General features: G+C 45.5%; 1 protein-coding gene across 17 annotated transcripts in view; it reads left to right on the top strand.

The window, feature by feature from the left end:
* The window catches only part of CACNA1A (calcium voltage-gated channel subunit alpha1 A), a 2,932,691-nt gene that overhangs the window by 2,781,029 nt on the left and 139,167 nt on the right, over positions 1 to 12,495 (top strand). For all 17 annotated transcript variants that reach the window (XM_069604327.1, XM_069604317.1, XM_069604315.1 and 14 more), the window contains one exon: positions 7,090 to 7,334. In XM_069604327.1, coding sequence (XP_069460428.1) covers positions 7,090 to 7,334 — 245 coding nt within the window. The remainder of the gene's footprint in view (positions 1 to 7,089; positions 7,335 to 12,495) is intronic.

Genomic DNA, 12,495 nt, shown 5'->3' with positions numbered 1-12,495 from the left:
GTGTATTTTAAATAAATAACTATATACTTTTGAAACCAAGCTCTGGTCAGTGTTTGCTTGTGCTATTGTGTTTTGGTACATATTGTGTATACTTTACATACTGCCTAACTCTTCTTGAGAGAAGTCTGACTGCTCAGCCACAGCTACCAGGTAAATCTGGGTGGTACAGACTGCTACCAAAGGGGTTTACTGCTCTACCTGTAGTCTTAAATCTTTTGCAGTGTTCCCCAAGGGAACTGCACAGGTTTCTGCCTAACACTGGTGTACAGCGGTGGGATTTGTATTGAGTATACATTTTATTGTGCTTTAGATACCTTAGTGCAACTAACCACAAAGCTTAGCACTGAAAAAGTAAAACCTCTAACATGTCAGTTATAGAAAGCTATAGTCAAGAGTCCCTTGCAGCCAAAACTGCTGATTGTTTAAGAGTGCTCTGTAAACATAAGGATCTCCTGACTAAGGGCAAGAAAATGGAGCTGATTGAAAGATTGTTAGCTAACCAAAGTCTGGGTGATGGTTCAGAGGAACCTACCACTCCAGCGACTGTAGATGACAGTGTTGAAGTTAACATGGAGCAAAATGTTGATGTTTCTGAGGAAGAGTCAGAAGAGGAGGGTGAGGCTGTTGTAACTGTCCCCCCTAGGCCTCTGCCTGCTCTACCTGCTGTACCTACTGGACCTTTACCAGGTCCCACATTTAGTCCTCAGTACTTTGAACTGGAGAAAATGAAGCTAGAATTGGAGTATAAGAAACTTAATGCTCAAACTGACAAAGAACTAAGGCTAAGGGAAATGGAGCTCAAGTATGACTTAGAAATGAAGAAATTATCTGTTGAGAATGTTTCTCTCTCTGGCTCCTCTAGAAGTTCCAGTCCTAAAAGACCCCGGATGCCTAAAGAATTGGTTGGTATGTATGAGCCTAAGTTGGATGTGTTGGATTGGTTGTCTCTGTTTGAATATAATCATGGGCTCCAGAACATCACAGGAAATGACTTACTCACCTGGTTGTTCTCTAGGCTTCCCCCTGTTGCAACTGATGTGGTAATGGAGATGGGGGAGGAGGATAGGAAGGACTATGAATGTGTGAAACTAGCTTTGATAGCTAGGTTTGGGAAGACCCCTTCCCAGTATCTTAAGAGGTTTAGGAGCCTCAAAAAGCATGATGGTACCCCTTGGGCTACCTGGGTGAATGAATGTTTGAAAAACTTAGAGGGATGGATTAAGGGTTACAAGGTGAACACTTATGAAGGTATGAAGAATTTGTTTATGTTGGAGACTATTTATGATGCCTGCTCTCCTGAGCTCAGACAACACTTGGCTGATTCCAGGGAATTAGATTCCCGGAAGCTAGCTAAGGCTGCTGACTTGTGGGTTGCCAACAGGGCCACTCACAAGGATTCTGGGGTAACTCAGAAGAAGGATGGGGAAAAACAGTCTAAGAAGGACTCCAAAGAGAATTCTAATACTACAAATTCCAAAGAGGGCCCCAAACAAAACTATAAGGGTAAGCCACAAGGGAAACCAAATCAGGCTAGTGTACCTTCTGGTCCCAGACCAGAAGGGGGTCAGAACAAGCCTCCATTCCAGCGAGCCTTTGGCTCATGCTTTGTTTGTAAGGCTACTGACCATGTGAAAGGAGATCCCAGATGTAAGGGTAAACCTTCAGGGGTCCAGCTTGCCTCCTTAGCCTTCGCTCCCGAAGAGGAAGTACCCATGGCAAGTGGAAACTTTCTATTACTAGCTGATGAACCCACTGGAGTCTCAGCTAGTGTTTCTTTAGTCTCTCTGGGGTTGTGGGAGCAACAGAATTTAGATGTCTATAACTCTATCCCAGATAATACTAAAGAGTATTATAAGGACAGTGTCCAGGTGAATGGTCAGGAGACTCCTGCCATTAGGGACACTGGAGCCAGCATAACTGTGGTGGATGAATCATTTTTCAAGGCAGAGGATGTTGCTAAGGCACCCAAATGCCTCACCAAGTTAGCTGGTGGGCCTGTGCAGATGTGTCCCCAGTTACCAGTTCTCATCCAATGTAATGATATGGCTGTAAAAATACCTGTCAGTGTACAATGTGAAGTGCCAGGTAGGGTTCTGTTGGGTAATGACCTCAAAGCTCTTGGAGTTGTATCTCATACCCCCAGACCTCCTAGCAAAAGGTTTCAGGAACTCACAAAACTATTGAGATGGTCAATCTGCCTGCAAGGGTTTGATTTCACCATTGAGCACAGGTCAGGGTGTCACCATCAAAATGCTGATGGACTCTCTAGGATGTATATCATCGACTAGAGGTATGAGGTTCATCCAGGAGTGGATTAAATCCTCCTGTCCCTTAGTCTGGGGGGGGCGAGTGTTAGGGAGAATTCTCTGTTTAGGCTGAATTTCCCTACCTAGTGAGTCCCCCAGCAGCTTTGCTGGATTTCTGGGGTTTAATTTTTTTCTCCTGCCAAGAGTGAGACTCTTTTACCCTCACTCTTGGACATGTTGAAGTGTGTTTTCTTGGTTAAACCTTGTGTTGAATGGGCTATGGGGTCTTTTACTCCATAGGGCCTCATGTATTTTTGTGATGTGGGTCACACAGCACCCTCTGTGCCGTGACCCAGGGGTGTCCTAGGGACTCCCCAACATAGACTCCATACCCTGGGACTGACTACTGTCTCCCAGGGCATGTAAAGTCACCAAAGACTTTGCTAGTCTTGAATCCTGAACAGAACCAGTACAAACCATCATATTGTGGACGTACTGGCTGGGGCAATTCGATTGCCCCAGGGTCTGTTAGTCGAGGGGGCACGTCTCCGTCCCCCCTGATCGAGTTTTGGCTGGTGGCAGTGGAAACTACTTTTTATATTCGACCGCGAATATTTCCCTATGGGATTTCCCATTGTTTTAGGCTAACACATTTAATTATTTATTTACGGTAGCCTTAAACATACCACCGGTTTATATATTTATTTTTATAACTCCGGTTGGGACTTTTTGCCAAAACTTGATTCTAAAATGGCGTTGGTGTTCGCCTCTGTAACTCTGACCCAAAGTGGAGCCCTTTGTTCCACTTTTGGCGGGCTTCTCCACAGAAGCCCTCCAAAGTGGTGCCACTCTGTCTGGGGTACTTAGGAGGGGTGGAGGGGGATTTAGGCACCCTGGACTGAGTTACCTTGGTAACTCAAGTCGCACTCCGTCCTGATTGGCCCAAGTGGTGAGCCGCCCGGCTCACCACTTAGCATGGTTGAGTGACAGCTAGGCTGGGTGAATGGGGGTTTGCTGCATAAAAGCAGGGCTTTGGGGACTGGGACTTCAGAAGTCGCCACAGGACCAAGAATCCGACGAGGGAAGAGCTGAGCCGACCTGCTTCGACGACACCACCCGGTGGAGCCCTGCTGAACCGTCTCACCACTTTTTCCCGACGACCGAGGAGAACTCTTAACGGAGTGGCTCCTTCCCTTGACTGGTGGGGACAACCAGTTTTCGCCTTCTTTCCGTTCTTTGAGGTATCTCGTGGCCGCCTTGCCTGTGCCAAGCACCCCGGCAACCGGAATACCACACTTTACCCCCATACCGCGAAAGTCGGCACCAACCCTTTAACCGGAGGACTCCGCGGCTGGTTTCTTCCCGGGCAGTGCAACGACCCTCTTCTTCTGCTCTTCAGCGAGAACTTCTTCTCCCCTGACCGACGTCGAGCCCTGCTGCCACTGCCTGGAACAACTGCCACCGCTGGAGGATCCTTTCCGCTTAAGGTACTGTGTTCTGCCTGGCTTCCCTTGCTACCGACTGTACGGGGTAGATTTAGTCCCCGGCTTTCGAACCTGGGAGTGCCTGGGACACTTTGGCTAAACTTTCTGAGCCACTCTAACCTCTTTTTGACTCTTTGCAAGACTTTGAATCTCTAACTAACAGTGTGATCTTGGGCACATTTTCGCTCCGGCTACTCTAAGAGTGGGCCCTGCCTAGTGCCTTTTGCTCACCTGTGACTTTATTCTTCTGTAAGCCTATTGCAAGTGCTCTGGACCTTAGAGTGGTGTGTCTAACCCATTTCTGCTTTTTCTCTCCCTTTCTTGGAAACTACTAGAGTGTCATCTAACGTTAAGCACTCACCTCTGTTTTAATTAAGTGGTGTTTTACCTAGAGTTGTCTAGATAGGAGAAAGGATTGAATCTACTTTCATTATAACTGTGTTGAAGTACTTTTACTATATTTTTGCTAGAGTGTTTTTAACTTATGTGTATTTTAAATAAATAACTATATACTTTTGAAACCAAGCTCTGGTCAGTGTTTGCTTGTGCTATTGTGTTTTGGTACATATTGTGTATACTTTACATACTGCCTAACTCTTCTTGAGAGAAGTCTGACTGCTCAGCCACAGCTACCAGGTAAATCTGGGTGGTACAGACTGCTACCAAAGGGGTTTACTGCTCTACCTGTAGTCTTAAATCTTTTGCAGTGTTCCCCAAGGGAACTGCACAGGTTTCTGCCTAACAGGTACTGATACTTTCGTTCAGGTCTATACTGGCCATCGTAAGTTGCTCGCACTGCAGTCTGTAAAGTGTACTACGGTTAGGCATGGCACAAGTTTTTCTCGCAATTTAACTTTGTGATCACCCATCGGCCTGGTTCTTTGCATTCAAAAGCTGATTCACTTTCAAGGATGTACAGTGAAAGAACAAGAAGGGCTGGCACCGGCAATCTATTCTTACCTAATCAAGTCATGTGTACATGTACTCTGAGACCTTCACTGAAGGACACTATCAAGGACTGCGTACAGGGAGGTCCACCAGAGATAGCTACATACAAGATGGATATAGTCCAATCTATGTCTTATGTTAACGGTCGTCTGTTTCTTCCTGATGTAGAGTCCAGACGAACCGCATTACATTGGTGTCATGATTCTTTGGTAGCAGCTCATCCTGGCCAGCGCAAAACTTTAGAACAGTTGAAGAGATGGTGCTGGTGGCATTCAATGCATAAGGACGTTTCAGACTACATCTCAACCTGTGCTATTTGTGCTTTCACTGAACTTTTGTTTACCCCCGTCTACGTCACTATTGGTATTACTATCTGGAACTTTCAAGGATTGTGTTGTGTGGACTAGAGACTTCCCTACAAACATTATGCGTCTGCGTGCCGTCGGGGGTTAGTTGTTTCTTGGATACCTTCTATTGGGTCTGCCTTTCCGCCTGGAACTGGACATCTACATGTGTTACAACACCATCCTTCTTCATGAAAGACTGGAAGATGCCCCAAATTACACTCAAAGTACAGTGGCATAACAACCTCTCAGTACTTGAGTTATCAGAGGATTGCTTCTTGTCACGCTGTTCCCTCTAATTGAACTCACACTTGACACTGTGTTCCTTTCTGTGCAGACAGCTGTGTCCCGGGGAGGTTTCCTTCTTCCAAACAATCCCCCTTCCAAACAGTCCATTTGTACTTTTGGGAGTTGCATTCTAGGGAAGACGTCTACGGCTACACCACGCGCTCAACTGTCCACTGGGTTGCTCTATCTATATCTCCTGGTGAGAATCTTGTCAACCTCTTCACCTGTCAACAGAAAGTGAGTGTTGTTCTGCTACATGGAATTTCCCAAGCATGGAGCTATAGTCCTATGCACTGACGGGTAAGCGGTACTTCCACCTCCCCAATCCGTGTCTCTGATTGGTTTTAGGAGACGGGTCTGGACCCTTTCACCTGTCCTGCTTCCTCCATTCTGGAATGTCTGCTTGTGTTGGCCTGGTCAGGCCTACAAATTGGCACTGTGAAGGGGCTGCATTATCAGTGTTTAAAAGAGCACCTTTAGAACAAGTACAATTTTAACGAAAATGAATGCGAGAATATTCATGATCCCCACTGTTGCAGTTTTTGTGTGGATTGTTCATCTGCTTTACCCCACGTCAGTTTGTTTTTCCTCCGCACTACTTGAATGTTGACTTTCTTGATGGGGTGCTCCATTTGATCCCCCTGCATTCATATTTGTTAGGATCTCTCACCCGCAAGGCCATAGTTCCCGCAAGGCATTATCCCAGATCCAATAAGTGGTCTTGGATTACCATCTCTCCCACAAAATTCATCTTCATGTGTTCTTTCTTCCACCTCACCCCTCTAAGACAGAGGAGCCATTCCATTGGCCCGACCCTGTTTGGGCCCTCAGCTACTATGTATCTCAGGTGAGGGTCAGGAAACATGATCAGCTTTTTGTTGGCTATGCTGGTGCCCGTGCTGACAGGGCTGTGACTTAACAAAGCCGTTGAGGCTCTTCATCTCCTGCATTTTGGAATACTATGATCTGCTGGGGAAAGATCTACCCATCATTCTGCCAGATACCTGGCTGCCAACTCTGCCCTGCAAAGGGGGGTTCCCTGTCTTGGACATTTGCCAAGGGGCTACATGGGCCTCGCTCCACACGTTTGCCAAACATTACTGCTTGGATTTGCTTTCAGGACAGGATGCTAAATACGGTATAGTGGACCTCCAGAATGTTCTGGTCTACGTGGTGTTCTCTTGCTCTTCTCCCTCCACCAGGTCTATATACTGCTATGGGAGTTCATCATAGATGAGGAATCCATGGGAGAAAGGAATCCATTAGAAGAACAAAGTACTTACCTCTTGGTAATGTTCTTTCTGATGGATGTTTTGCCCATGGAATCGTCATCTTCCTTACAACATGCAGATAGTGGCTACACCTTATGTGTCCTGCTATCCCTCAATGGCTTAGAGCTAGGGGAAAGGGGCATAACTGAGGTCATGGGGCGACGTAGCTCCAGATATATTGCCAGGGATGTCCTGTCCGGCGCAAGGCACCTAGAGGTGCCAAATGGAGCCGTACTGAAGTCCACTGGTGGTGAAAGAATTTCCAAAGGGAACTCATGCTGGATGAGGTATCCATGGGAAGAACATCCATCAGAAAGCACATTACCTTGAAATAAAAAAGCAAATTAAGACTTACTGACACGGCACATTCAATAAAATCTGTTACCCATCACCCCTTCTAATACCAATTAGAAAAAGTAGGGTTAATACACTCTAAGCTCTTCTGAAAGTGTGGGGTCTAATCACTTTTCATGCTTCTAAACAGGGGTTTTATGTTCTTTATTCACAGGACTTGGAACAGATTTAAGTATTACCACGCAATCTGGGGACATGCCTTCCAAGGAGCGGGACCAAGAACGGGGCCGACCCAAGGATAGAAAGCACCATCACCACCATCATCACCACCACCACCACACCTCATCCGACAAGGAGCGCTATTCGCAAGAGCGGGTGGAGTACAGCCGCCCACGCTCCAGAGAGAGGCGCTGGTCTCGCTCTCCCAGCGAGGGGAGAGAATGCATGCCTCATCGGCAGGTGGGTCTGGCCCTCTCTCACTCCTCTACACCTGGGATCCGGCATGTTTCTACCACAGAACAGTTAGCAAAGTTGCATCGATGATTCCACTTTTAGGGCCTGGAGAGTCACAAATGACGCACATGTCTGAAAGGCGTCCAACTAGAATTCTGGATCTCAAACATATGAGAGTTTGTTTGGGATTGACTATTGACTGGCAGGTAGATGAGGGGAAGAAGAATGTTCACCATAAAGGATGGGACATGGTAGGGGGAGGAGATCATCAGAGAGAAGATTTCAGAGAGGATGGTGGGCCAGAAAGGGACAAAAACATCAGAAAATAGCCCCGAGAGATGTTATAAAAGTAGTAGGAAGGTAGGACATATCTTCAACCAGAAGCGAATGGGCTTCACAAAATATGGGATGTCAGGGGGATTTCTGAAGCAAAAATGTTAGACGGTCTAAAGAGATCAGTTGAGTGGTACCTAGAATCATAGAGAAACATTGGAATCCCAGGGTTGGACTTTTGAGTGGACGGAAGGGGTATCAGAAAAATAGGAAGTAGGAATTTTAGGGAAGAAGAAATTAAACTTCCAGAGCAAGGAAGTGTGGGTTCACCAAAGAGCAGGAGTGGTACACCAGACAGCACCAGACCAGCAATGGGTAAGAACTTCAGCAAAGAAGCACAGCTCTTTGGAGACCAGGGAAAGGACACCAGAAAAGAGGAAAATGACCTCAGAGAGAAAGGGAAAAGATACTGGAAAGTATGAGATAGGCAAGCTGTGGTCCTTAAGTTAGTAGTAATAACTTTCATGGGGTTGGCCTATACTAATGTCAGGAATGGCGTTGGCCATCCTGTCTTCACTAGTATCATGAATGGGGAGGCCCTTCAGTTGGCTAGTAGCCCTGTTTATTCTAGAGCATTGAGTGTGATGGTCCTTGGTTGGCACTCCATATGCACTAGTACCAGGCATGGGGGGTGTTCTTTACATCTGTACTACAGCCATGCTTAGGAGGGTCCTTCAATGGGTAGAAACTCATTTTGTTTCTAGATCTATGCATGGGGTGGTCCTGCACTCTATGCAAGACCCAGCTTTCTGGTAGCACACTTACTAGCAGTGGGTTAAGCAATCCTGTCTGTACTAGCATAACGCATGGGAAGGTCCTTCAGGTGGGTACAGGCTTTATTTACACTAGACTGTGGCATAGGATTATGCCTATAGTCTACTAGATCCAGGCACAGGCTGATTCATCTGAATTTGATAGATGCAGGCACTTGAGTAGTCTTTCAGTTGATTCTAGAAGAAGGCACTGGCAATACGTATTCATTGGGTGGTCTTTAAATCTGTTCTAAACTCAGGTATGGGGTGGTGCTTCAGTTAGTGCTAATTGCAGACATTGGGTGGTCCTTCATTCTGCGCTAAACCCATGCACGTAGTCGTCCATCAGATACTGCTAGTACTAGGCGTGGTATGTTCCTTCAGTCTGTGTTCTGCACAGGGTAGTCCTTCCAACTATAAGAGTGCCAGGCATATGAAGGTCCTTTAGATGGGTAGATGCTTGGCCAATGCTAGACTTAGTCATGGTGGTGTTCCTTCAGTCTGTGCTGGACCCAGGCATGGGAGTTGGTCCCTAAGTCTATGGTAGCACTGGGCATGTTGGGATGTTTCTATTGAAGGTGTGTTATTCTGTGCTAGTGCAATAAAATATGTGAGATCCAGATAATGTGACCTAAAAGCAAAGCTACTATTGTATTCCCAGGTATTGCTAAATCTGAATATCATTGGCTTTTAAGAATGAGTCCTTCATTAACTTGAATACTGATGATTGACAAATACCAGTGCTTTATGTCATTGAATATAATTTGCTGGTTATTCCCAAGTTTTTGTTTCCTGATTTGTCATTGGCTGGAGTACTCAGTGCTTTCCTATCCCTGCTGTCTTGACCTCATTGCATATCATTGGCTGTGAGATTACTGGATTTCATAACATGATATATATTAGTGCTTGCTGAAATCCAATCGGTTTCATGAAAGAACTCCTCTCAGCTTGCACAATCATTTCATAGTCAGCACTGTCAAGCCATTTTCACCCTGTGTCTGCCCAGTGCAATAGCTAAGCGGCATGCTATCAACAGAAACTGCCATCAATCACTGAGACTACTAAGAAGCCCATGTTACCCATGGTTTATCGTCCAAGGTCGAAAGTATTTATCAAGATCCTAATCACAAGTTTGTGATGTTTATAAAAACCAGGTGCTTCTGTCAGACAATGCCTGTGTGGCTAACTTGTAGTATGATTGCATTGAAGGCATAGGTTCTGTGTATGTTGCTTATTTTAGCATAGAAGCATTTTCCAGATAACATATCATGTTTGTATCACAGGTTTTCAGTGGTTGAGAAATTATACACTGAGTCATGTTCTTTCATCTCAGTATGATTGCTGGTTGCAGACTTGGGATGAATACTACAATAAGAGACAGAGTTTATGTTACCAATATTCTATTAACTGGGCATGATTGTTTTTGCGGTTTGGTGCTACTGCTGAGATTGGGCATTGTATTTGCATTACTGAGGGGCACTGGCTGTTTAATATAGCGAGCAGCGACACTTTCTGGCATATACGTGAGGTGTTTTACGGATGAGCCACTCTTCAGATAAGGAATTCTGTTTGTTTCGCAGCTTCACAAAGATAAAATAACAGACTAACATGTATTTTAATGTGACACGGCATATGCCGACACATTGTATTCTGTCACCTGTGTTTGATGGTTGATGGAGATTGGAAGCACAATTTAGACAAGATTGAGTTTGAATCACATGTTTGTGATAGCTATTTAAGTGTTTATAGATTGACACATTCTAACACATGGGTAGGATAATTGTAAACTATTAGCGACACTGATGCGATTAGGCATTTCCTTTCTGATCTTAAACTCTAAGTCACACCGTATCACTTGCCTATAATGAGTGTTGGACATTGGTGGCACTGATGAGTTTAAATGAGTTTGTATCACATATTTGTGATGCTTGTTCATTGGAATATTTCCTGAGATTGCTTTTTCCCATGGTCTGTAGAAGTGTAGAACACCCACTGATCACATATTCCCATAGTTCTCGTAGTTGTAGACATCAACTATGAAATGTTTAAGAAATGTGCTTTCCTTTTTCTAGAAGCCTCAGTCTCTCACAGATTTTATTCAACATATGGGAGGAGCACTTCCTTAATTGCACATTGAGTTCTCCTTTCTTAGGAGTTCATGAATCTCAGCACAGTCTCCTCTGAAGGTCAGGTTTCTCAACATTCAGGTGTTAATCAATTATCTGCACGGGGTGCACCCTGCTACCATCTTTCAGCAAAGGTTGCTATTGTGGCATAGGAAGATAGGACTAGCTATGCAGATAATTCCAAAGGGGCCAAAGCATTTGCCTAAGTGGAGCGCATGCTCCTAAATCTACAGCCTTCTATTTCAGGAGGTTTCAGGGGGTCTCATGAAGCTGGGCTCAGTGCAGTGAACTTTAGAGACACAAATACTGAGTCATCCTCTTGTGTTGTGTGTTCTCTGTTCTACCCATTTATAGGATTGATAATATGTGGACATTTTGGGCCTTCAATACAACATCCATTTTCCTTTCCTGGACCGGTGGAGTTACTGTACTGCACACACAGCCAAACTGTAGTACTCCCAGCCTCTGCACCCAAGAAGCAAACACATGCAAGTACATTGATCCTGCATAATTTCTTTATCTGTAACTAAATTGGAGGCTCCAGCACATTTACTACATCTCTATTGCCAACTATGAGGCCAAACCGACTTCCACTTTCATCTCTACCCAAACAGAGAGGCCTCATATCATCTGATGTTCCAACTCTACCACCCAACTAGAAGCCTCACTCCACACTTCATATTCCAGCTCTACCTCCCAACTGGAAGGCCTATCCCTATTCTCATTCCATTTCTAAAGGCCAACTACACTTTTGAGCTGTATGCCCAACCTTTTTTCATATTCCCTTTCCATTACCTCATTAATGTAGTTAGACATCATTAAATAAACGGATCCGAGTCCATGTGGACTAAGGTGTCAGACTGTATTCATAGCCATAGTGTTGGAGAAACAGTTTTGAAGGGTGCCTTAACCGTATGCGAGATATACGTTAAAGCTCTATAACCAAACCCTAATTGTACCAAACTTAAGTGCTCTCTAACTATTGCAAATGTTCACAAGGGCTATCTAGCTACACCTGAAATATACTGAAAGGATTCAGAACCATACTAGAATGTCCCCAAGGGCTATGTTGCCACACTTAAAAGGGTTACACATTCTCTATAACCATATCCATAACATGCCCATTAGATCAGTAACCATGTCTCATTTATAACCAAAGTTCAATGGAAAGCTTTCCTCCCGCAGATCCCTCCTCTGATTGATACCCTTCCAGCATCAGCTCCTCTGAAAAGTTTTTGTCAGGGGTCGTAGTGCCCCACAACTCAGCCGTTGATTCATCTTGACTCGATGCAGCAGCCGTGGAATCCGGACGTGACATCAGTCATCATACATATACCACGTCACTACTGCCCCCATACCTCAATTCCTTTTTTCCCTGCCATTTGCATGTTGCTCACTAGAACAACTCTCGTTAGGGAAACATTTTCTTCCCAACATTTTATGTCCAATTTGCCTTGATTTAGCTAGCATGTTTGCTCCCAAGGGGCCTCATTATGAGTCCGGAAGTAACCCTGCCAGTACATCCGGCGGGTTGCCGCCGGACCCGTGACATTTTACCAGCACCTACCTTGCCGGTGCCACCGGGACAGTACACGTCCTGTTGGACCGGAAAGCTAGGTGCCGGTAAATATTGTTTACCTGTAGGACTCCACTGGAATGGGTTCATGGAAGCGCCGGCCCCGTTGATAACCGGGGCGGCACTTCCGTGAAGAGTCTACCTACCGTGGCCGCTGCCCCCAGCAGGGTCAGAACTGTCGGGCGCTGAGGCCCGGGCAGGCAAACTTGTAATTTGCTGGTCCGGAAACAAGGGTGCCGGTGAGCTTACCGGCGCACTTGTTTCCGGACCAGCAAATTCGTAATGAGGCCCAAGGTGTCCGGTTTCAAAAGGTGCAAGGAATGTAATCTCTTGTCTGCGGCAGTGCCTCTGTCGGTCACGGCACCGAGGATTGCAGCTCT

Source organism: Ambystoma mexicanum, chromosome 3q (genome assembly GCF_040938575.1).
Source record: "Ambystoma mexicanum isolate Mex_15411 chromosome 3q, UKY_AmexF1_1, whole genome shotgun sequence".
Lineage (NCBI taxonomy): Eukaryota > Metazoa > Chordata > Amphibia > Caudata > Ambystomatidae > Ambystoma > Ambystoma mexicanum.
The sequence above is the reverse complement of the archived record's forward strand: the minus strand, read 5'-3'. Positions and strand labels throughout refer to the sequence as shown.